At 35.9% G+C, this 26844-nt stretch overlaps 1 protein-coding gene across 5 annotated transcripts in view; it reads left to right on the top strand.

Moving 5' to 3' along the window:
* LOC112914683 (argonaute RISC catalytic component 3) overlaps nucleotides 1-26844 on the top strand; it is a 110844-nt gene that overhangs the window by 72328 nt on the left and 11672 nt on the right. For 4 of the 5 annotated variants that reach the window (XM_072723850.1, XM_072723851.1, XM_072723853.1 and 1 more), the window contains 11 exons: nucleotides 4517-4651; nucleotides 8636-8723; nucleotides 8851-8998; nucleotides 9424-9543; nucleotides 12364-12486; nucleotides 12814-12947; nucleotides 15728-15912; nucleotides 20002-20161; nucleotides 21282-21372; nucleotides 26008-26202; nucleotides 26540-26674. In XM_072723850.1, coding sequence (XP_072579951.1) covers nucleotides 4517-4651; nucleotides 8636-8723; nucleotides 8851-8998; nucleotides 9424-9543; nucleotides 12364-12486; nucleotides 12814-12947; nucleotides 15728-15912; nucleotides 20002-20161; nucleotides 21282-21372; nucleotides 26008-26202; nucleotides 26540-26674 — 1514 coding nt within the window. Of the gene's footprint in view, nucleotides 1-3116; nucleotides 3400-4516; nucleotides 4652-8635; nucleotides 8724-8850; nucleotides 8999-9423; nucleotides 9544-12363; nucleotides 12487-12813; nucleotides 12948-15727; nucleotides 15913-20001; nucleotides 20162-21281; nucleotides 21373-26007; nucleotides 26203-26539; nucleotides 26675-26844 lie in introns of those variants that run through there. The other variant, XM_072723852.1, reaches the window with a different exon arrangement.

Raw genomic sequence — 26844 nt, 5'->3', positions numbered from 1 at the left:
CTTCTGCTGGTCTGTGTTCTATCCTCACAGTGTCTTCTTGACTTGAGTGGGATTCTAACAAATCTTGATGAATGATAGAGCAGACCTTAGTCTTAAAAATTGTCTTGGCTGGGATCCCTGGGTGACGCAGCGGTTTGGCGCCTGCCTTTGGCCCAGGGCACGATCCTGGAGACCCGGGATCGAATCCCACGTCGGGCTCCCGGTGCATGGGGCCTGCTTCTCCCTCTGCCTATGTCTCTGCCTCTCTCGCTCTCTCTCTGTGTGACTATCATAAATAAATAAAAATTTAAAAAAAAAAATTGTCTTGGCTGTTCTTGTTTTGTTGCCTTATGTTGTTAATTTTAGAATTTTCTTTTTAATTTCCAGAAGTCAAGGGGGCTATATCCTGTCAGTATTTTGATTGAAATTGCTTTAAATCTACAGATTAATTTAGGAATAATTTACATGAATAGAGTATATTATGACATTTTTTAAATCTTAGGAAATATCTTCCAATAGTAAGGATACCTATTACTTCTCTAGGTCTTATACATACCTTGTTTGGATTCCATCCCAAGTCCTTCTGTTTTTTGTTGTAATTGTGACTTGTATTTTTTTGTTACATTTTAAGTTGTTTGCCAGTATTTACAAGAATGTCATTTATTTTTATATATTGATCTTAAGTAGCAACCTTGCTGAATTCTCATTCTCTAATTTATCTATAGATTTTATTGGATTTTCTGTGTAGATAGTCATATATTGTGAAGAATAATAATTTTCCTGTTCCAGTCTTTTTACCTTTTACTTCTCTAACTTGTATTACTGCGCTAGCTAGAACTTCCTAATAAATGAAGTTGAACTTACCATAGATTTTTGATAGGTAACTTTTATCAAATTAAGGAAATTCTTTTTTGATCCTGATACAGTTTGAGTATTAGCTATGGTGCTGAATTTTATTTACTGCCTTTTAGGGACCATCATCTGTAGATATAATTGTATGCTTATTTCCTTAATTACACCACAATGGTATGTTTTGTTAACATATTTTTTTAAATGTCAAACATAAACATTTCTTTTCAATTAAAATTAGCTTATTTTTGAAAAAGCAAGAATGAATAAAATGCATATACATGTAGGTTTATAAAATGTTAAGGATTTGATGGAGAGAAGCAGAACTTTGCTTATTGAAGTTTGCTCCTAATTCAGCTGTAATCACTGATTTCAACTCATTTTTTGTTGGAACTTTTTTTTTAACTAACTTTAATTTTCATCTGAATTGCCCAGATGATAAACAGTAAAATGATTAGAAACACAGTGGTATAAACAGTAAGGAAAAATAATTGAAGAATGTTAAAAAAGATAAATAATGTTTGTTTTAGTAGTTACAGTTCAGTGATGTAAGACATATTAGTTGTTTTGTTTTGTTTTTACATACTAGTTGGGAATGCTAGTATACCAATCCAGTGAAGAAAATTTACCTGTAGGGTTAAAGGAAAGGCAAAGAAGCATGTTACTTACCACATATTTATTTACCTTTACCTATTTACTTTTAAAAAATTAACCCAGAAGCAGTATGTGCTTATTTGATATGCATCCTCTCAGCTTTTTTACTACACAGAAATAGTCTCACATTTTTAATAGAATAACATGATGTATACTTTTTTTTTTTTTAAGATTTATTTGTTTGTGAGAGAGAAAGAGAGCACACAGTGGGGAGGGGCAGAGAGAGAGAGAAGCTCAAACAGACTCCACTGCTGAGCTTGGAGCCTGAGAAAGGACTTGATCTCATGACCTGAGCCAAAACTTACGAGGCAGACTGACTGTCAGATAAGTACTGTGCTCTAACCGATTGTGCCACTGGAGCTCCATGTCAAACTGAACCACCCAGGTGCCCCTAATACATACATATTTGAAAGTACTATGGATTCAAATAAGAGATCTAGAATGCTAATACAATTTGGGGTGCCTGGCTGGGTCAGTTGGAAGAACATGCAACTCTTGATCCCAGGGTGTTGAGTTCAAACCCCACTTTGGGTATAAAGATTATATGAGGACATCTCTTAGAAAATTTTCTATATGGGATCCCTGGGTGGCGCAGCGGTTTGGCGCCTGCCTTTGGCCCAGGGCGCGATCCTGGAGACCCGGGATCGAATCCCACATCGGGCTCCCGGTGCATGGAGCCTGCTTCTCCCTCTGCCTGTGTCTCTGCCTCTCTCTCTCTCTCTCTGTGACTATCATAAATAAATAAAAATTAAAAAATTTAAAAAAAATTTTTTTCTATAATATTAAAAAGCAATGTGGGACGCCTGAGTGGCTCAAGTTGAGCCCAACTTGATCCTGGGATCAAGTTCTGAATCTGACTCCCTGCATGGAGCCTGCTTCTCCTCCCTCTGCCTGTTTCTCTCTCTCTTTCTCTGTGTCTCTCATGAATAAATAAATCTTTATTATAAATAAACATCAACTTAATCCATCATTAGGAACATGAAGTATATCCATGTAATAAGATATAGTGTAGCTGTGAAAGAATGATATGGTTCCATATATGTGTGTGTGTGTGGATAGATAGATAGATAGATAGATAGATCTATAAGATCTATAATGAGAAAAAAAGATCAAAGCCCATAATAGTGTTTCTCATGTTTTACCATTTGTGTTCTTTTTTATTAAGAGCAAAAGATACTCAATTATCAGGCATCAATACTGTGGAATAATATGAAGCCATTAAAAAGAATGTACCAACATGGAAAGATCTCTAAGACATACTGTTAATTTAAAAAACAATAAAACAAGTCACGGAACATTTATTATCTGATCTCATGTAAAAAAAAAAGTTGCATGGGGGCGCCTGTCTCGCTCAGTCACAGAGCATGCAACTTGATCTCCGGTTGTGAATTCAAGCCTCATATTGAGTGGAGAGCTTCCTTAATTAAAAAAAAAAAAAAATAGCATGTACATTCTTATCTTTGTAAGTGCATATCAAAATATCAGGAAAAAAAACAAAATAGCAGGATATATACATACCTAACTAATAATGATTTTTTTTTTTAAGATTTTACTTATTTATTTGAGAGAATGCACTTGCATTAGCTAGGGGAGGGACAGAGGCAGAGGATCTCAAGCAGATGGTGCACTGAGCGCTGAGCAGATGCAAGGCTCCATCTCACAACCTGGACGTCATGAGCAGGAACCAAGAGTTGGTCACTTAACCAACTAAGTCACCCAGACACCCCATGATAATGCTTATTTCTTTTTTTTTTTTTTTTAAGATTTTATTTATTCATGAAAGATACAGAGAGAGGCCGAGACATAGGCAGAAGGAGAAGCAGACTCCCTGTGGGGAGCCTGATGCGGGACTCAGTCCCAGGACCCCAGGATCACACCCCGAGCCAAAGCCAGACACTCAACCACTGAGCCACCCAGGTGCCTCCATAATGGTTATTTCTTAAAGATACTTGAAGAGGGGTGGAAGTCGAGTTGGAAGGAAATCTTTATTCTATACATCGATATTTGAATTTTCTGTGATGAGACATCATTCATATATTCTGTAATAAAGGAAAAAGTAATGTCATCACTATAATAAATGAAGATACAAAATTAAAAAGAAGAAAATAAAAAATATCCATAGTAGCTTCACCACCCACACATATCCTGAGATAACTACTATTAAAGCCTTGATAAACATCCTCCCAGAGGTGAGGGACGTTTTGTGGAGGACATTTAATCCTTAAATCAAGGAGATGGAAAGAAAACACCATGTAAAATGTTTATACTTAGCTCAGCAGACAATAGAGATGTTTTTTAAGCAGAAAAATAAAATGATAGTGTGTAGCTAACTTCTTACTGGTTTTGATTTTGCTTTTCATTGTATCCTCAGTGCCTTTATAGCACCTATTAGCCCCCAGTAAGTATGTGTTAAATGAGTGATGGTGACCTATTAACCATTGGTGAAGCTCTTCCAGTTCTGAAGCCCAGGACTGAGAAATCATGGTGGTTGACTATCAGAACTACCAGCTGTAACTGGATGACATTGGGCAAATACTCTTCACTTACTACTTCCTATAGTTTGGATTAACACCAATTACCTGTAATACCACTGTCTTCTTCCCCCCACTGTCTTAGATCTGTTACAAGACAGGGAAAGCATTCACTAGGATAGATTAACAGGCCAGGGTGGCATAGAAAGCTTTAAGAAATGATACCTTATCTTTTCATCTTAAGGGGCTCTGGCATATGTCCCTTTCAGGTCTTGTCTGATACCCAGAACACTTCTCTGTACATGTAGTAGAGAATGGTATTAGTTGCCCATGAAGAAAGCTAGATTATAAAAACTGTAGAATTTGGCTTTTCTCTTCTCATGCCTGTCTTCCACTAAGACACCCATGCAATTGAAACTACTCAATTCAGAAATGGTATTTTATATATACATAAGTATACATAAAGGATAAGTATAACTGTAATTAATTATCATGGAAACTGAACACAAATTTCTGAATCCGTTTTATGGAAACATTCATACTATTTGTGTTTTTCTTTTTAGTTTCTGCCACTGCCTTCTATAAAGCACAACCTGTAATTCAGTTCATGTGTGAAGTTCTTGACATTCATAATATTGATGAGCAACCAAGACCTCTGACTGATTCTCATCGGGTAAAATTCACCAAAGAGATAAAAGGTGAATTAATTAGCATTTGGAACAACTTAACTTTAAAATGCATGAATATAACAAGCTCTTATTGAAAAAAAATTTTAAGTGTATTCATGTAACATCATCTGTGAAAATATAGATTATAAAATGTTACATTAAATTCATTACCATTACATCTTAGTGTTTGAATGAAAGGTCAAGTAATGAAATTAATACTGATACCAGCTAATTTTTCATTAATACTTTATATTAGTAGCTAAAGGTATAAGAAGAGTATCTCATGGGAAAATGCTTCTATAATACCATTAAAAGTAGGAAACTTATTCCAAAAAAATTATTATATCAGAACTGGAGTCATTATTTTAGAATATGTTAAAATAATGACTTCCTTATTTTTCTGAAATAATAGAATATTTTATTCCTTTGAAACTTTATGGAAAAAAAAACTTTATGGACACGGGGCTAGCCTGTTTCATGTGTTATTTTAGAGCTGGAACTTCGTTATTTTGTGTACATAATATAGTTGATCATTGATCTTGCATATTTTAGTAGCTGAAATCTCTACAGTGGTGTTGCATCCTATGTATATTTTACTAATATAAATTCATCTCTACATGGTCTTCTAGAAAGAAAAAATAATTTTAATAGTGATATAAAATTTGTGTTTATTTCATCTTTAAGTGTAGATTTCTATATACATTTAAATATACATGTATACTTTCATATGCAAACCCATAAACACTGTACTTTATCAGTAATTAAAGGAATTTTTCAAGAGTAATTTTGATTTTGTGAAATTCTTACCTTAATCACAACTTAGAACCTAATCCTCAAGTAAGATGTGACTCCACTGTAGTTTTTTATTATTTAGTCATGATGAAAAATTAGATATTCTCTCATTAGAATGAGTAGTATAAATTCTATTATATTAAGTATTAAATTATCAGAAATAGTTATTTTTTTATTTTAAGATTTTAACTGTTGCAGATAATTTTCAGCTTCTGGTTTGAATGACATTCAGTTCCCCAAATCAGTTAGAATAGCCCAGTGCATCCGGCTTGCTCCAGTAATCATTCATTCTTTGCCATTCAATACCCAGGAGAGAGATAGTCATTGTAATAAAACATTAAAAGGAAAATCCTTCCTGCTTTGAAAATGAGCATCCATTTATCTCAAGTTATTTAAATGCCACAATAATGAAGTATTACATATTAGTGTATTGCAACCATACCATTGTCCTTTCATAATCTGTATTAACTGCACAGTTAGCATTGTCGAGAGGTTAGTGCATTACCCACCATTAATGTGTGATCATCAAAATGCCATGGTTTCCAGTGGAGTTGCTGCTTAGTTACCACCTCTGATATCATGAAGTCACTTACATTATTTTGCGGTAACTATGCAATCAACTCATATCACCACTCTATCACAGAAAATACAAGATGTACAGAACAAGGATGAAACTGCTGCCCGAAGAGCATGGACTCGATCTTAACTTCAACTGCTCAGGGGCCCAAAGAAATGACTGAAAAAATGACTAGAAAGCATTATAAAGTTGATGTTATAGTGAAGGTAAAGCCAAATTTATAGGTTAAATATTTGATTTATTAAAGCCAAAAATTTTTTTGGTTGGATGGAGGGTTTCGGGAGGGACCTGGGCAGAGAAATATCTAGTCCATTTTTTAAAATTTAAACTTTTTGCTAAGCCCTGGGTTGGGTCAAATCCTTAGGCACCTATGACCCTAGATTTGGGGTAGAAAAATCTGAGTTGGATCTGACTGAACAACTGATGGGTTTTTTTTCCTCCATTCAAAGTCAGAAAGGCTTGGTTGACTTTTTTGGGGGTGTTTTTGTTTTGTTTTATAAAAGAGTTCTTTAATATATATCATGTAATCCTACCATGGAAATTCAGGAAAAACAGTTATGTGTTCTGTGCTATATATTTGGGCTTAATTTTTAGCTAGCATAAGATATTTAATGATAACTGTTAAATAGTGATACAAATTGTGCTATAATAAATAGATTCCCTTAGTTCATTCATTTGATTCCAGTTGAACTTTTATCTTAATATTTAATAGTAACTTTAGGGTGATTCCTCTGTATAGTTATTCATCATGGTTAAACAGAAATATTGGGGAAAGTGTATGGTAAAACTATCATAAGTTTATAAAAGAACCAATTTATTTTTGGTAAAAACTTATTTAGTAGGCTATTAGAATCTTAATAATAGCTTCTTTAATTCAGAGGAAGAATTGGAAACAAATTGCTAAGTGGTATAGATAACAGAAAAAAATTCTAAAACATAATTCTGAACATAATTTTTACAGCCTTTTATTGCTTCTATAATATTTTCTAGTCTCCTTTATAATACAGAGGCAATTACTAATAAAAACTAGTTATCACTGATTAATCAGGAGTACCTATAAAGAAAAATCCGTACCAATCTGGTACAGTGACACTATGTTCATTTAACATCTTAATTTGAACTGATATATCAGAAGAAAATACTACTATAAATGAACTTTGTGTTTGGCACTCCAGTTAGTAATTAGATAAGAAAATAAGTTATACTGTCGCAGGGTTTCTCTCAGCCTTCCCACTATTGATATTTTGGGCTGGGTGATTCTTTGTTATGGCCTGGGGTGGGAGGTTGTGCTGTCCCATGCATTGTAGGATATTTAGTACCATCCCTGGATCCAAGAATCCCTAAACCTAGCATCCATTAGATGGATGCCCCTGGTCATGACTATTAAAAATGTCTTCAGACGTTACCAAATGTTCCTTGGAGGGGAAAATTGCCTGTGGTTGAGAACCACTGCACAATAGGAATCACAAATATAACAAGGAAATAATACAAAAGTAATAACCATAAATACTATCAGGAAACTAAAAGTTGTCCTTCATCTACTCCTTTGGAGCCCTGGCCATAGTAATGGAGTTGCTTATCTATAAGCCCACCATATGTTTGTTAACTCTTTTCTAGGTAGCTCCAAGATTGCACTGGGAAATACAGTAGCACTAGCCACATGTAGCTATTTAAATTAATTAAAATAAATTTTCACATTCTTAGTCACATTAGCCACACTTAATGTGCTCCATAACATATATTGCTAGTGATCACATATTAGCATAGATGTAGAACATTCCATCATCTCAGAAAGTTCTATTGGACAGCACTGCTTAAGAAATCCCACAGAATTTAACCAGTAGTTTAAAAAACCATTGCTTCACTTTCTAAAGCAGGCTTGGGATCTTCAAACTCCTGCGGTCCACAGATGGACTGCAAGGGCCAGGAACATCTAAAATCATATGCTAAATTATGTGTATATGTAATTTTCTGGGTGTTTATTGCTTTCCTCAGATTCTCAAAGGGGTCAGTGATTCCATAAGAATGTAGGGATCCCCTGCCCTAAGAATTTTTTTGGTTGCATTTAAGTTCTGATAGTCAGTAGTAAGAGAGAGCTATGTCTTATAGTTCAACTAAAACTTACTCTGCTTCTGTTAAAAGGGCCTGGAATTTTTTTTCTTCCTGCTTTGAAAATCTTTGAAGGACTTCCTTCTTGAGATTCATGAAAATCTAATCTTCAGTCACTATGTGATGACTGGGCTATTCAAATATCACATACTTTGAAAATTAGAGTATGTTGAGAATTATTAAATTCCTTTCTCAATCCTCCTTCCCTGTCCCAGCATAAATACCTAGATTTATGATAGACAGATTTTTTTAATTAATACAGAACTTTGCCCCTTGTTCTATAGGCTTTGCAATTTTATTATTCTGTTTTTTAATGTGTAGAGCCTGATAGGATAGGGAAAATGTTTGGAGTTAGATCTATCATGATTGTAATCCTTACTAGCAACGTTATATATAAAATCTTTTATTAATATAACATTACCTGCATCACAGATTTTCTGTCTGTTTAGAATTTGAGTTTGTATACTAACGAACAGGCTTTATAAATATTTGAAATGTGACAGTTTTATAACCTCAGTTTTTCTTTTTGGGAACAGGTCTGAAGGTTGAAGTGACTCATTGTGGAACAATGAGACGGAAATACCGCGTTTGTAATGTAACAAGAAGGCCTGCCAGTCATCAAACGTAAGAAAAGCTGGTGTTTGTCAGAGCAGAGATGATGTGAGGCAGCTTGCTCTAGTTAGTGTGGACTGGGAGTTTTGCTCACCATCCTGAGATGAGAGTTGTTAATACGTACTTTTTTCTTTTCCAGCTTTCCTTTACAGTTGGAAAACGGGCAAACTGTGGAGAGAACAGTAGCACAGTATTTCAGAGAAAAGTATACTCTTCAGCTCAAGTACCCACACCTTCCTTGTCTGCAAGTGGGGCAGGAACAGAAACATACCTACCTGCCGCTAGAAGTAATGTGTTTAGGCTGTTTCTTAATATCCTCTTGTTCATCATTCTTTTGGGTTTTTTATGGCATATAACTTACTTTACGTTCTCACATTTATTTTGGAGATTGAACTTTTATTTTATTTTATTTTAAATTTTTCATAATGAAATAATTTGGAAATTTTCATCCACAATCCTATCACTCTAAAGTAACCACTGTCAACATTTTGGTACACCTCTTTTCATTTTTTTTTTTTATCCAGTGTACTTTTCACCCTGTGATAATCATAGTATAAAGGAGTATTGTTTACTACTTTTTTACTTACATGATATTAAAAAGAAGCAGTTTAGTGAAGTAGGTTTTAAATTTTTAATTTTTTTTTTTTGTAATTGGCAATGAGACTTAAAAAAAGATATATGCATCTAGTACAAAACTTTTTTCTGTTTGTAGGTCTGTAATATCGTGGCAGGGCAACGATGTATCAAGAAGCTAACGGACAATCAGACTTCCACTATGATCAAAGCAACAGCAAGATCTGCACCAGATAGACAAGAGGAAATTAGCAGATTGGTTAGTACTTGACCCTAGAAATGGGAATTAAAAACGTGTTAGGATGAGCTACTACTAAGGGCCATGTCCTTATCAGCTCATACTTTATTACCATTTCACAGACTCAGAATTAAAAGGAATAATGGAAGAAGTCATCCAGTGGTGTTCTACGGGTGAACCTTAATGGATTCTGTGAGAAGGATTAGATCCTTCTAATTTAAACCGAAGCTCTTTAATTAGATCTAGAACAGATGCTCTCAGAACCAATGTCTCAGTTTAGTGAACTGGCAGTTTATTACCCCTGCCTTAAAGAGAAAGGGAAAAGGAAGAAAAGTCAATGTATTATGACAAATTAAGACTAGTGAGTCTTAACCCTCAGTACGATTGCTTAGCCCCCAGTTTCAGACTGGTGATTGTATAGGATGAATAAAGATATATGAGACTGTTCCAAACATGTAGGATCTCTATGCTTTGTCATTGTTCTAAATGGATAGGAAGACTGTCAGTACCACTTTATAAAACTGATAGAATAAAGCAAAATGAAAAGAGGCACCTCGATCTTATCTTAGTCTCTTTTTGAATACCATTTTTTTTAACATTTTATTTATTTATTTATGAGAGAGACAGAGAGAGGCAGAGACACAGGCAGAGGGAGAAGCAGGCTCCCCACAAAAGAGCCTGATGGGGATTTGATCCCAGGACCCCGGGGTCATGCCCTCTGCCAAAGGCAGATGCTCAACTGCTGAGCCACCCAGGCGCCCCTTGAATACCATTTAAATTGTGTGAATGAAGAGAAAGAAGTCTAGAAATAGGAATATTATTTGGGTAGTAGTGAAGACTGTTATAAAGGGGTTATAGAACTGGCCCTTTTATTTTCTAAGCCAGTTAGAGGGAAAAGGAGCCTTTTTCCTGTATGATTTTATAAAGAGTAAAAAAAGGTTATTACATGATATTTAATTAGGAGAATATGGGTTGGTTTTCTTTATGGATTTTTTTCTGATCTATGATGACAGGATTTTAAAACCTTTAAGAGGCTAACCCTCTCACTATCTCTAGATAAAATCTCCATAACTACTTCTAACTCATTTATGAGAGTTTGTCTATCCAAAGAGAAAATACCGTACTGTGGTTAAAAGCACAGGCTTTGGAATCTAACAGCTCTGGGTCCAAAGTCTGTCTTTTTCACTTACTTACTGTTACTGTTACTACAATTATAGCATCCAGAACACTAGTGTCATGATTGATAGTAGGAACTCTAGAATCAGAACATACGTGGTTTCAGATTCTCTGTCACTTGCTTGGCTAGATAGTTTTAAGCCAGTCATTTAAGTTTACTAAGCTTTAGATTTATCCTCTGTAAAGATTATAAAGATCCCCTTTTATAGTTTAAGGTTATTGTGGAAATTAATTATAAAACTTAACACCAAGCACATCATGCAGCACATTTTTATACTATAGTAGTTGTTATTCTTTGTAACCGTACTATGACTATATACACTGGAAATGAATGGCATTTAAGCTTGAGGAAGTATTAGTGCCTAACTTAGAAAACAACCGTTCTTGCTTATTGTGGGAAGATTGTTTTTACATATTTAGATTATATTAGGTTTTTTTTTAATGAATTGTTAAACACTTGAACACCACCTTCATTTTGTAACCTTGTTTGACTTTTATCCTGAGATTAAGTAAATATGTTTTTGAAAAACACAGTTACTATATAGCATGCTATAAACATAAATTATATTCTGAGGTCCAGGTCTATACTGAATTAAGTTCTTTTTAAAAAAAAAAAAAAGATTTTATTTATTTACTCCTGAGACACAGAGAAAGAGAGAGGCAGAGGCACAGGCAGAGGGAGAAGCAGGCTTCCCGAAGCAAGAGCCTGATGTGGAACTTGACCCCAGATCCTGGGATCACACCCTGAGCCGAAGGTAGACGTTCAACCGCTGAGCCACCCAGACATCCCTGAATTAAATTATCAACCAGTATTGCAGTGTATGTTAACTAACAAAATTTAAATTAAAAAAAAAAAGTCTTGGGGCACCTGGGTAGCTCAGTTGATTAAGCATCTGCCTTCAGCTTAGGTCAGTCATGATCCCAGAGTCTTGGGATCAAGCCCCACATTGGGCTCGCTGCTCAGCAGCAAGTCTGCTTCTCTCCCTGTGATCTCTCTGACTCTCACTCTCTGTCAAATAAATAAAATCTTAAAAGAAAAATAAAAAATAAATTATTTATCTTTGTATCTATAGATATATTATGTAAAAATTATCATCTATATCATATTTGCTTTCTTATCTGTCTCAATGTATCACATTAAGTAAATTTCATAATATGCTACTTTTTATTTGAAAATATTCAAATAATTTTATGTAAGTTATAAATCAAGGAATTAGGAGAAAAAAGCCTTACAATCATCAATATTTGCCATCAAACTCTGTGTAAAATAAATTTTAATAATATATATCTGGATCTTCTAAAACTTAACATTTTTTAGGTCAGGAATCTCTTTCTCTTGTAATCTCCAGACCACCTTCTCCAAAATGTATTAGGTTTTATCATATAAAATTGGCATCTTCGCAGCTTGTAAATAGTCGAAGTTTCTTATTATTCAACCTAATACATTCAAATTTTTATGAATTACCAGGAGGTTCACAGACTTCTTATAGTCCATTCATGATCTGTGGTCCCAGGTTAAGATCCCCTGCCCTATGATTAGGGCATCATTGACTAGATCCAAAACATTGTGGGCACAGTGTAAAGAAAAGAAAACAGAGGTTTCTAATAAATGAAGCAGGAACTTGGTGGGAAATTCTGAAAATAACTACAGATTTTTTCTGTTAGGTAAGAAGTGCAAATTATGAAACAGATCCATTTGTTCAAGAGTTTCAATTTAAAGTTCGGGATGAAATGGCCCATGTAACCGGACGTGTACTTCCAGCACCTATGCTACAGTATGGAGGACGGGTAAAACCTCTTGGTAGTTTTTTAATTATAAACATACAGTTTCTGTTTACAGAGAGAAGAGCATCCTAGCCAAGTCTGAGATTTCAAAAGTGATTTTTTTTTTTCCTCCAGAAGTACTTTTTTGTTTCAAGGTATCTTTGCTTGAATTTAGAATTTTTGGTCTTTATGATAAAAACAACATATAAGTAATACTGATTTAGAGCAGCTTATTACATGTAGAATATAAGATATATATTAATTCAGCAATTTAAAATGGTTTTCAGCTCAGTGAAATAAATTGTTAAGTGTTTCTTTTTTGCCTTATTTCCCTTTCTCCTTTTTCTGTAGAATCGGACAGTAGCAACACCAAGCCATGGAGTATGGGACATGCGGGGGAAGCAGTTTCACACAGGAGTTGAGATAAAAATGTGGGCTATAGCTTGCTTTGCCACACAGAGGCAGTGCAGAGAAGAAATACTGAAGTAAGGCATGTCGTTAGTTTGCTTTGGGGAACTTTGTGTGTTTAAATTTTGTTTCAATTTTAAACTCCTCAGTCAATGTTCTAACCAGTTTGCCTCAATATGGCATATATTTAATCACTGAATCTTTGAAAATGTTTCTTCCCCATAGTTGAATGGAGATATTCTTATTCCTTAGTAAAGTCATTGATTCATTCTTTCAGGCACCCTAACAGTCTGGCTTATGTAGTATGAGGGCATCATTGGCTTTTGATGGCAAATAGGTTAGGTTTAATTCCCAGCCTTGCCACTGCGTAGCGTTATTACCATAAATAACTTATTTCATTTCATTATGCTTCAGTTTTCACCTTTTTAGAAATAAAAATACCTATCTCTTGGATGAGGATTAAGGAAGATCCTTATTTCTCAATTGAGCTCCCTGAAAGAGTGACTTAACTCCTCATTTTCACTTTTTGCTTTCAAAAATTTGGCCTTCATCTCCACCACTTTCTCTGTTCCCCAGATTCTTTTCCTCAGCATGTAAGTACTCAATAATCTTCTGTTCAAATTTAAAACAAAAAATTTGTCAGTTTTCAATTTACCTAACTTTTTCCAGGCTTCTATTTTCTCACCCTCCTTGAAATCCTAGTCCCTACAGAAACTGTTTCTGGAAGATCTCCAACATCTTTGTGCTTATCAATTCTAATGGTCTTTCCTCAGCCGTTATTTTTCTCAAAATTTGTGCAGCATTAGATACAATTGACTACTTTCTTAACATTGACTCCATTCTTGTCTTTTTCATTCCTTTTATCAGTTTGGCTTCTCTTCTTTGTCTCCTCTCCCTGGGACCCTCAAGCATTTGAGATTTAGGCAACCTCAAAGGTTTCTGCTGTCATTCTTGTTTAAGGAGCCATGCTATCATGAAAATGTACCAGCTCCACTTGTGACCACCGCCCATCCAAAACGTACAGGCTTCTCTTAACAAGGAATAACAATAAAAATCAGTAGAACTTTGAAAATTTTTCACCTGCCTCTTAAGCCCCTTTTCCCATATTTTGGACAAAGAAACTGAGCACTATATTCCTTCTATCTCCCTGGCATTTTTTTTCCCTCCTTCCATTCATTCTCTTTATTGAAAATGTCTCCTTCCTATCCCTACTTATCTAAATAATACCCAATCTTCTGTGATTTGTGATGTTGGAAATTGTCGTAACTACAAGCGTACTAGTTTATCAGTATCCTCTCTATTTGCTCTTGCCATTTTCTGCATAAAATACAATTGTACTGTGATTATTTGTGTAAATTTATCTCTCTAAAATCTGATTTTCTTAGGAAAATGATTGTCTAATTTAAACTTCCACTAATAGGTCCTATAAAGTATGCCTATAATGAATAGTTCTTGAAAGATATAGAGGCCAATTTACCAACCAGGTCAATTCAGAATTTGCTTTGTCTTATAAAAAATAAAATACTTTTTCTATTTAATTCTGTTTACTTTTTTTATGAGCTCCGAATTTCTAAATGTATATGTATATGTATATTTTAAGGTTCACTTAATACACATTTTTATTCAAGGTTTTTACCTCCCTGCTCTCAAGTAGAATGTCATAAGAACAGTTTACTACAAGCTGTGATCATCTTGCTTGACCTCCAGAGGCCAAAGAAAATATCCCCAATAGTTTTTTCAGGCTTAGAGTTATTCTTTTCATTTTACATTTGTTATTTATGGCTTGATAGAACTCAATCTTTCAGTTTTTGGCTCTTGCTTGGGCTGACTGAAAATATACCACTTCTTGCTTCTTGAATTAAACACTAATATGGAAAAAGAGAAGAAGGGAATTCCTATAAACTTCATCTCTGAGGGAATGAGTGTTTTTGAGTAAAGATAACTCAGATCCTTGACTTGGGACCTTATTTGTTTTAAAAACAAAGTGATTTTTAAATCATTTTAAATCATATCATTACTATTTATCTGGGGCTATATGCAGAATTCTGTTTAAATATGAAATTACTAGTCTTTTGTTGTTTTTAATGTGGCTAAAAGTACATTGAAGTGCCGCCTGCCTCATTTGTTTTTAAATGTTGTTTTCATATATTTTTAAAAATCTTTTCTGAGAATACAATCTTTCCTGCCATCCTAGTTTCAGATTCCTAATATTGTAGAAAGAAACTCTGGACTAGATCATACTTCTGACTCTGCCATTTATCTAACCATTTTACATCAGTCAAATATTTTATGTACCTGAAACTGTATCTTGATCTATAAAATGGGAATAGTACCTCACCGACCACCTTATGAATGTCATCATGATCAAATAGAGAATGTTAAGCTTAAATTTATTGAGCTCTTACTATGTCTTGGCCACTGTTTGCTGAGTTCCTGTATTATCTCATTTAATACTTCCACCAACCCTATAATGGATTGGTAATCCCATTATCATAAAGTAATCATCTCACAGATGAGAGAAACTGAAAAAAATTGCCTACAATTTCATACTGCAAGTAACAGAACTAGAACTGAAACCTGTTATGCTAACTCTAGAACTGAACTCTCAACCAGCACACTCTGTTATTAATGCCCTTTGTAAACTACAGAATGCCACCTAATTTTGTAGCAGTGTTCTTACTTAGCACAATACATAACTGACCCACCACCACCTTTAATATCAGTAGTCTTGGTGACCTCTTCATATATGGAGCACACAAATCTTTGCTTTGTTCTCCATTCACTTCTCAAATATTCCATTCTGCTTTGTAGGTATATGGACGACAAAGGATTTAGTTTTAGTGATTTCTCTTTCTAGGGGTTTCACAGACCAGCTGCGGAAGATTTCCAAGGATGCAGGGATGCCCATCCAGGGCCAGCCTTGCTTCTGCAAATATGCACAGGGGGCAGACAGCGTGGAGCCCATGTTCCGGCATCTCAAAAACACCTACTCTGGGCTACAGCTCATTATTGTCATCCTTCCAGGAAAGACGCCAGTGTATGGTAAAGATATCTTAAGATTACATTTCTCCTCAAGTACTTGATAGTCCTCTTAGAATTTTGCTAAAACATGTCCTAAAACTTTGAAACATTAAAACATATTTTAATAGCTACAGTATTTAAAACCATGTATGGAGGTGCCTAGGTGGCTTAGCGGTTGAGCATCTGCCTTCAGCTTGGATCGTGGTCCCAGGGTCCTGGGATCGAGTCCCACATCGAGCTCCCTGCATGGAGGCTGCTTCTCCTTCTGCCTGTGTCTCTGCCTCTCTGTATGTCTATCATGAATAAATAAATAAAATCTTTTAAATAAATAAAACCATGTATTGTTACCCTAAAAAAGACAAATCAGAGCAAACTAAATAGTCCGAGAAGAGAGCTGTGAGAAGAATTTTAGTAAGAGAGACATCACAAAACAATGGTTAAGATGAGCACTGGGTGTTATACTATATGTTGGCAAATCGAACTCCAATTAAAAAAACATACAAAAAATAAAATTAAAAAAACAGACAATGTTTAAGGAAAGAATTATTTCTATAAAATAGCATTAGGAGGTGTACCTGGATGACTCACTTGGTTGAGCATCTGCCTTCAGCTCGGGTCATGATTTCAGGGTCCTGAAATTAAACCCATTGGGCTCATGCTCAGCCAAGGCTCTGCTTCACCTTCTTCCTCTACCCCTCCTCCTTGCTGTGTTCACTCTCTCTGTCTCTCTCAAATAAATAAATAAAATGTTTAAAATTAATTAAGTAAAAGAAACGCGCCCATTCAGATTTTCTATATCTTCTATATAAGTTTTGGTTGTGTCATTCAAAGAATTGACTCACTTCATGTAAGTTAGCAAGTTTGTGGACTATTGTTCATAATTTTTTTTTCATAATATTTTCTTAAAGACTTTATTTATTTATTCATGAGAGACACAGAGAGAGGCAGAGACACAGGCAGAGGGAGAAGCAGGCTCCCTGCAAGGAGCCCAATGCAGGACTCGATCTAAGGACCTCAGGATCACACCCTGAGCCCAAGGCGGCACTAAACCACTAAGCCACCTGGGCTTTAAATTGCCACGGAACCAAGTGATGACCTTTTTTTCATTTCTAAATTAGTAATTCATATCTTCTTTTTTTTTTTTTTTTTTTTTGCTTAGTGTGGCTGGACGTTTGTCAATTTCATTGATCTTTTCAAAGAACCAACTTTTTGGTTTCTTTATTGATTTCTTTTTTTTTTTTTTTTTTTTTTTTTTTTAGGTTTTATTTATTTGTTAGTACAAGCCAGGGGGAAGTGGCAGGGGGAGGGAGCCCGATGTGGGACTCCATCCTAAGACCCTGGGACCATGACCAAGCCAAAGGCAGACACTTAACCAGCTGAGCCATGCAGGCACCCCTGATTATTGATTTCTTATTTTCAATTTCATTAACTTCTGCTCTCATTATTATTTTTTCCTTTTGCTTGTTTCACGTCTATATTTTTCTTTCTCTATTTTCCTAAGGTAAAAACATAGATTATTGATTTTAGATCGTTCTTCTTCTCTAATATGTTGAATTCAATACCATAAATTTCCTTCTAAGCACTCCTTTTACTGCATCACACACACACACACACACACACCACACCAAAAAAAAAAATTTCTTAGTTAAGTAAGCTCTATACCTAACCTGAAGTTCAAACTCACACCCCTGAGATCAAGAGTCACTTGCTCAAAAAAAAAAAAAAAAAAAAAAAGTCATTTGCTCTACCAAGTCAGCCAGGTACCCTGCATCCCACAAAATTTTGATAAATTGTGTTTAATTTCCATTTAGTTCAAGATATTTTTTAATTTCTCAAGAATTCTTTGATTCATGTGTTACATAGAATTGTGTTAATGTACAAATATATTGGGATTTCCCAGTCAGCTGTCTGTTATTGATTTCTAGTTTAATTCCACTGTGGTCTCAGACCATACTTTGTATAATTTCTATTCTTTTAAATATGTTAAGGTACGTATTTGGACCAGAACATGGTCCAAAATCAATTGCTGAATGTTCTATGTAAGTTTGAGAAGGATATCCTTTTATTAAATGAAGTATTTTAAATGTCTTTTAGATTCAGTTAATTGATGGTGCTGCTCAGGTCAACAGTATCTGCTTTATTTACAGTAGCTGTACCTTTTTGCATTCCCACCAGTTAACACAGAAGAGTTCCACTGTTTCCATATCCTGGCAACACTCTTGTTATTTTTTTTTTTCTTTTCTGTTTTATTTCCTTTTGATAATAACCATCCTAATGAGTGTGAAGTGGTATTTCGTTGTGGTTTTGATTTGCATTTCTTAATTGGTGATGTGGAGCATCTGTTCATGTGCCTATTAGCCGTTTGTATATCATCTTCAGAGACATTATATATTTAGACCCTTACACAGTACTAGCATGTCTTAGGTGCACATTAAATATTTTGTTGAATGAATGAATAAACCTTTTTGGAGGGCAATTTGTCAGTTGATACAAAAATGTTGGGGCAGCCTGGGGGCTCAGTGGTTTAGCACCGCCTTTATTTAGCGCCCAGGGCCTGATCCTGGGGACCCAGGATCAAGTCCCATGTCGGGCTCCCTGCATGGAGCCTGCTTCTCCCTCTGCCTGTGTCTCTGCCTCTCTCCCTCCCTCTCTCTCTGTCTTTCATGAATGAATGAATGAATGAGTTAATAAATAAGTAAATAAATAAATAAATATCTTTAAAAATAAAATGTTGAAAATATATACCTCTATATAAAACAAAAATAAATATGCAAGGATATTATTTGTAGCATTGTTTGAAATAATGATAACCTGAAACAAGCAAAAAATGTATCAGTGTATGACTGGTTAGGGAAAATGGCATTTAAAAACAGGCTAACTGCTATTATTACATATAAGAGTAATTTATATATTAAGATTCAGAATATACTATATTATTGAGTAAAAATGACAATTTGCAAAATAGAATGCAAGTTTGGCTTTAAAATGTCTTCCATGGGGGATCCCTGGGTGGCTCAGCAGTTTAGTGCCTGTCTTTGGCCCAGGGCGTGATCCTGAGGTCCCGGGATCGAGTCCTGCATCGGGCTCCCTGCATGGAGCCTGCTTCTTCTTCTGCCTGTGTCTCTGCCGCTCTCTCCCTGTGTCTCTCATGAATAGATAAATAAAATCTTTAAAAAAAAAAAATCTTCCATGTATTTTATAAGAAAAATGGTATCTACACTGAACTCTTTATGGTAGATATAATGGCAAAGAGGGGGGAAAGTTACAGCCAATTCTGTACACTGTAAAGACTCTAGTTTTTTTTTGTTTGTTTGTTTTTTGTTTTAATTTTGAGAGAGAGCACGACCAGGGGGAGGAGCAGAGGGAGAGGGAGAAGCAAACTCCTTGCTGAGCAGGGAGCCTGATGTGGGGCTCGATCCCCCAATCCTGGGATCATGACCTGAGCTGAAGGCTGACACTAAACTGACTGAGCCACCCAGGCTCCCAAAGACTCTATTTTTAAATTAAAAGTTGGGAAATAAGATTGAAAGTTACAAATATACTATGAGTGTAACTGCCTTAAAATAACATAAATGAGGAAATTACTGGAAGAAAGTACAATAAAACACAAACAAGGGATTATGTATATTTTCCTTTCTGGTTTTTCAGTTATTATGGTTATACTATTTTTATGATTAAAAATCTATTTTCTTGGGGATCCCTGGGTGGCTCAGCGGTTTAGCGCCTGCCTTTGGCCCAGGGCGTGATCCTGGAGTCCTGGGTTCGAGTCCCACGTCGGGCTCCCTGCATGGAGCCTGCTTCTCCCTCTGCCTGTGTCTCTGCCTTTCTCTCTCTCTCTCTATCATGAACAAATAAATAAATAAATCTTTAAAAAATATATATATATTTTTTTTTCTTATCTAAAGAAAACAACTAGGGAAATAATCACTAAATATGTAAGCTAATCTTCAAGGCAATACACTGTAAGTTTTAGCAGCGTTGTTTTAGTAGTGTTCAAATTTTTGGTGTCTTGTAATACAATGATGTATTTCAAGCGGGGAAGTATAGTAGCTTAATTTTCAAAAACGTTGACAGTTTTTTTAACTAGAGGTATTTGCATTTGTTCCATAGCGGAAGTGAAACGTGTAGGAGATACACTTCTGGGTATGGCCACACAGTGTGTCCAAGTGAAGAATGTAATAAAAACATCCCCTCAAACTCTCTCAAACCTGTGCCTAAAGATAAATGTTAAACTCGGAGGGATCAATAATATTCTTGTACCTCATCAAAGGTAAGATAACCTAACCACTTAATTAAATTTTAGTTATTTTTATATCTTAATTTTTCTGTATATTGCCATACCTAAGATCAGTGTAAGAGACAATTTTGATGATTCTTACTATGAGAGATAAGTAAACATTTTAGTAAAAAAAGTCTCAGGCAAGATTAAGAGGTTCCTTGTGAAAATCCCCTCCCACTTCCATTTTTATTTAGTATATGCCGAGAACCTCCTGCCTACCTAGAAAGTATTGAGAGCTTTGTTTACTTCTCACTAAAGAGAGACCTCAGCTTGAAGGATTTTCTCATTATTTGATAGTCCTCTTCAACCCAGAGTTATGAGGCTACTCACCTAGCAAGTAAGGAAAGAAGGGATGGTCTTGAGTGGGGCATATGAATTAAGTAAATCAGTCATGTAAGCCATATGAACCCCGCCAAAGTTAAATATCTTGACCAGTATGCACTACAAATCAGCATTAGAATAAGGATCCACCCATGTGTGTTTGACACAAAAGCCCTCTTTTTCTCTTTTTCCATGCTGCCTCTACTTCCTGTTCTGTTAAATAGATGAGATTCATAAATGAGATGAATATAGTATTTTATCAACAAGGCCAAAAACTGAGAGACACTCATTTGAATCTTAAGGGTATAGTTTTTTAAAATAAGATGAACAGCTAGCTGCTTAAAATAATATGTTCTCAAATTTATACTTTCGGCCAGAGGAGAGGCAGTAGTAGATTCCCATAATCCTTTTTAGTGTAAAGGTTAATGATTCTTTTTCTCATTGAAAGATTACATAGTTTAAATGTAAGTAGATTACAGAAAGATTGATACAAACGTGGATTAATATGAGGAAGTTTATCATTTTATGCCTGTTATGAAGAATATGCCTTAAGCACCACTGCTTAAAGCAGAAGATTGTTCTGAATAAGATATTTCATACACCCATTGTGATTGCTTTTATTTCATGGAGTTAGAAATTCAGAGACTAAAACTAGTTCAGGCCTTTGAGGGAGGCTGTTAAGACCACCTCTTCGCTATGTCAGCAGCTTGCAGTTGTGTTGCAGTAGTATAAACAGATAAATGCATAATGAAAAATGAATTATCTAACTCTTTTTAAAAATGTGTTTAAGACCTTCTGTGTTCCAGCAACCAGTGATCTTTTTGGGAGCAGATGTCACTCATCCACCAGCTGGTGATGGGAAGAAGCCTTCTATTGCTGCTGTGAGTGTCATTAGGCAGGTTTACCTTGCCTAAAGTGTAGATGATCAACATTTTGATTTCAGCTTTTTGAATTTTAGTGATAATCTCTTTGAAACCAACTTTTATAAATATATAAATATCTAGAATCAACTTTCAGTATTCTTTAGATTTTTGAGAAAAATGATCATTCTCTGGTTTGGGGACTTACAGTTACATATATATTTATAAAATGAGGCTTATTAATTGTATTACTCAAATCTTTTGTTTCCTACTTTATCTATTTGACCTCTCTATGATTATACATTTTCAGCTAGTTTTTGTTCCAAGAGTTTATGTATTTCAGTAGTGTCTTTGTTATAGAAAGATGCATTACATAAGAGCTTGGTAGATTGCATTTTTTCGGTGTAAAATATCTTCTACCTTTGTCCAATCTAATATTTTCTCACCTGAATTCTTTGTTTTAATACTGCCATTCCTACTTTTAACATTTGCCTTTTATGTTTTTGCCCACCTTTATATTTGATAAAGTTTCCTTGTCAGTTCTTTTAAGTATATTTCTCTTTTTTAAGATTTTATTTATTTGAGAGAGAGCTAGCACGAGCAGAGGGTGGGAACAGAGGAGGAGGAAGGAGGGAGGGGGAAAGAATCTCAAGCAGACTCCACACTGAGTGTGGAACCCATCAGTGGACTCTGTCTCGTGACCCCAAAATTGTGACCTGAGCAGAAACCAAGAGTCAGCCACTTAGTGAACTGAGCTACCCAGGCAGGCGCCCCTAAGTGTATTTGTTACAAACTTCAGAAAGCCAGATAATTTTTTACCCCACTTGAAATGGCTTGCTTTTTAACAATTGCCAACATTTTTTTAAATGTCAACATATTATAGGCATATTTGGTAAGTTTCAGAAATTAAACTAAGACTTTTTATGTATTTTTTTCTGTCACCCATTATAATCTTTACATAAATTTTAACAATCTAGTACATCTTATTTATCCACGAAAATTGTACTAATGTTAAAATTTTCGCCTAAGATTCCAGAGTTATTTTCATTAGTGGAGGAAATTTGCTTTTTTTCTTCTTTTTAAGATTTTATTTATTTATTCATGAGAGACAGAGAGAGAGAGAAAGAGAGGCAGAGACACAGGCAGAGGGAGAAACAGGCTCTATGCAGGGAGCCTGACGTGGGACTTGATCCCAGGTCTCCAGGATCACACCCTGGGCTGAAGGCGGTTCTAAACCACTGCGCCACCCAGAGCTGCCCAAGTTTTCCCTATTTTGGTTTCAAGTAATAAGGCATAAAATTACTGACAGAAAGTTAGGTACTTTTTTTGAGGTACTTTTTTATCTGTTTTTAATTGAGATATAACTGACATATATTAGTTTTAGGTGTGTAGCACAATGATTCAATGTGTGTATATATTTTTTAAAGACCACCTCGGGATCCCTGGGTGGCACAGCGGTTTGGCGCCTGCCTTTGGCCCAGGGCGCAATCCTGGAGACCCGGGATCGAATCCCACGTCGGGCTCCCGGAGCATGGAGCCTGCTTTTCCCTCTGCCTGTGTCTCTGCCTCTCTCTCTCTCTCTCTCTCTCTCTCTCTGTGTGTGTGTGTGTGTGTGTGTGACTATCATAAATAAATAAAAATTTAAAAATATATATTTAAAAAAATAAAAGACCACCTCAATAAATCTGATTAATGTCTGTCACCATACATAGTTCTAAGGTTTTTATTTTTTAAAGATTTTATTTATTTATTCATGAGAGACACACAGAGAGAGGCAGAGACACAGGCAGAGGGAGAAGCAGGCTCCCTGCAGGGACTCGATCCTGGGTCCCTAGGATCACGCCCTAGGCTTAAGGCTGCACTCAACTGCTGAGCCACCCAGGCTGCCCTAAGATGTTTTTTCTTATGATGAGAAATTTAAGATGTATTCTCTTACCACCTTTCAAATATTTAATACAGTATTATTATTGATAGTCATACTGCGTGCTATACAGTCCGTGTCAGTGACATAATATATTTTATAACTGGAAGTTTGTACCTTTTGACCCATTCCCCATTTTGTCCATCATCCATTCCCTGCCTCTGGCTACTACCAATCTATTCACTATATCTATGAGCTTGGTTGTTTTGTTTTATTCCACATATAAGTGAGGTCATATGGTATTTATCTTTCTCTGACTTTTTCTTTTTTATTTCTCTGACTTTTTATACTTAGCATAATGCCATCAAGGTCCATCCCTGTTTGCACAAGTGGCAAGATTTCATTCATTCTTATGGCTCGATAATATTCCACTGTGTATATATGCCACATTTTTTTAAATCTATTTATCCATTGATGAATAGGTTGTTTTCACATTGTAGCTACTGTAAATGGGGGTGCAGACTTCCATTTTTGAAGCACTGGTATGAATACTACTCTGGAAGAAAGAGAAACTGGAGGCAGAGTGCCTAGCTGGTTCTCAGCCTTGGCTCTGATCAGAATGATGTGTAGACATTTTAAAAATATCCATGCTGGGCAGCCCGGGTAGCTCAGTGGTTTAGCGCCACCTTCAGCCCAGGGTGGGATTCTGAAGACCTGGGATCGAGTCCCATGTCGGGCTCCCTGCATGGAGCCTGCTTCTCCCTCTGCCTGTGTCTCTGCCTCTTTCTCTGACTCTGTGTCTCTCGTGAATAAATAAATAAAATCTTTTAAAAATTTAAAAAAATAAAAATATCCATGGTTCAGTAAGTCTGTAACTATAGTCAAGGTGAATTTTTAAGTTCATACTTCAAAGTTTCCTCTACTCCAAACACATAATAATATTAAACACACAGAAAAAATTAAGATAGCTTCTCTCAAAACCAAGATTAACTTTTTTAAGGACTGAATACAAAACACAAGCACAGCCCATAAGAGGGGTTATGGAGGGGGCATCTGGGTGGCTCAGTCAGTTAAGTGTCTGTCTTTGGCTCAGGTCATGATCCCAGGGTCCTGGGATGGAGCCCCACATCAGGCTCCCTGCTCAGCCGAGAGCCTGCTTCTTCTCCCTCTGCTGTTCCCTATGTTTATGCGCACGAGTGCATGCTATCAAATAAATAAACTTTTTTTAAAAAGATTTTATTTATTTATTAATGAGAGACATAGAGAGTCAGAGACATAGGCAGAGGGAGAAGCAGGCTCCCTGCAAGAAGCCTGATGTGGGACTAGATCCCACAACCCCGGGATCATAACCTGAGCCAAAGGCAGATGCTCAACCACTGAGCCACCTGGGTGCCCCAAATAAACTCTTTAAAAAAGAGAAAAAGAGGGACTGAGGATTCAAGACTCTGGTCTATGACCTTGCAGTAAGGGAGGGAAAATTCTTTTAAAGTTTATGAAGCTTAATAGTTCTAAGATGATGTCAGAGTCTCAAGTATGGCTTCTGGGGTGGTTTACTAATGTAGAAAAGATATAAAGAGAAATCCAGGGTTTGAATGGATCCGCTTATCTCCTTTTATTCTCCTTATGAATGTCTTTTTGTCTCTTTTCTTACTAATGTTCAGATATACCAACAACATCTATAAATTAGAATCTTACTAAATGTAAAGCATGGGGCGCCTGGCTAGCTCAGTCAGTAAAACATGCAATTCTTGATCCTCAAGGTCATGAATTTGAGGGATGTCTGGATGGCCCAGTGGTTAAGTGTCTGCCTTAGGCTCAAGGCGTGATCCTGGAGTCCCAGAATCAAGTCCCACTTCAGGCTCCCTGCAGGGAGCTTGCTTCTCCCTCTGCCTGTGTCTCTGCCTCTCTCTGTGTGTCTCTCATGAATAAATAAATAAAAGCTTAAAAAAAAAAAATGTCATGAGTTCAAGCCCCATTTGGGGCGTAGTATTTAAAAATAATAACAGGGATCCCTGGGTGGCGCAGCGGTTTAGCACCTGCCTTTGGCCCAGGGCGCGATCCTGGAGACCCAGGATCGAGTCCCACATCGGGCTCCCGGTGCATGGAGCCTGCTTCTCCCTCTGCCTGTGTCTCTGCCTCTCTCTCTCTCTCTGTGACTATCATAAATTAAAAATAAATAAAAATAAAAAAATAAAAACAGATTTTTAGGGGGGATCCCTGGGTGGCTCAGCCGTTTTGCACCTGCCTGCACCCCAGGGCGTGACCCCGGGGTCCCAGGATCGAGTCTCCCTACAGGGAGCCTGCTTCTCCCTCTGCCTGTGTCTCTGCCTCTCTCTCTGTGTGTGTCTCTCATAAATAAATGAATAAAATATTTTTAAAAAAATTTTTAATGTAAAGTGTAGCCTAATTACAGGAAAATAGTGTATTGGGTTTTTTTTTTTTTTAAGATTTTATTAGGTAATCTCTACACCTAATGTGGCTTCTAAACTCATGACCTTGAGATCAAGAGTCACACACTCTACCATCTGTCAGTCAGGCACCCCAGAAAATAGTTTTTAACCCTGTAGTGGGTCTTTTAGTCTGTTCTTCCCTGGGAAATATTGATTTTTTATTATTCTCAAAATGAACTCAAAATAAACTTTTATTACTCTCAAAATAAATAATAAGGTTGTAGTAAACTACAAATTTAGATGAAATCCGTGTATTTTTCTTCCATTTTTTTATTGTGGAATAATTCATATTAATGTAGTTTTGATTGTCTTAATTTCTATTTTTCTTTACTTTTTCCAACCTAGGTTGTAGGTAGTATGGATGCCCACCCAAGCAGATACTGTGCCACAGTAAGAGTTCAGAGACCCCGACAGGAGATCATCCAGGACTTGGCCTCCATGGTTCGAGAACTTCTCATTCAGTTTTATAAGTCAACTCGGTTCAAACCTACTCGTATCATCTTTTATCGGGATGGTGTTTCAGAGGGACAGTTTAGGCAGGTTGGTTGCCTGGGACCTCATCATGGCTTGGTTAAATCACATACTGTGCTTATAATGTGTGTCTAGTTCTGAAGTTAGAAGTCGTAATTAGGTTGAGAATTCCTAAAGTCAAAATTTGATACTTCTTAGATTTTCTCTTCTAAAATGTTTGCTGTAGAGTTAATAGCCCTTGATTGCTAAGATCATGCTCTGATAATAGTTAAAATGGAATAGAGAAGTATATTTAGCTATAAAGTGATAAGATTAAGAAGTCCTGAAACTAAATCATGATCTTACTTTGAAGTATGTATAAGAGGACAGCTGACTATATCATATCTTTCCATTTCATCTCCTCTAGGTATTATATTATGAACTACTAGCAATTCGAGAAGCCTGCATCAGTTTGGAGAAAGACTATCAACCTGGAATAACCTACATTGTAGTTCAGAAGAGACATCACACTCGATTATTTTGTGCTGATAGGACAGAAAGGGTAATCTTACATCTGTTGTAATACTATTATAAAACAAGCTTATCTCACACAGTTCATAGAGCACTGAACAAAGACTCTCTGCCAACATCAGAGGTTCCAGTATATAGTAGCCGGTCTCAGCATAGCAGATTTTGAGTAAAGAAGCATCAAAATAGGGTGTTACAAAAAAA

The sequence above is a fragment of the Vulpes vulpes genome, chromosome 10 (genome assembly GCF_048418805.1).
Source record: "Vulpes vulpes isolate BD-2025 chromosome 10, VulVul3, whole genome shotgun sequence".
Taxonomy (NCBI): Eukaryota; Metazoa; Chordata; class Mammalia; order Carnivora; family Canidae; genus Vulpes; species Vulpes vulpes.
Note: the sequence above shows the minus strand (reverse complement) of the source record. Positions and strands in the feature narration are given on the sequence as shown.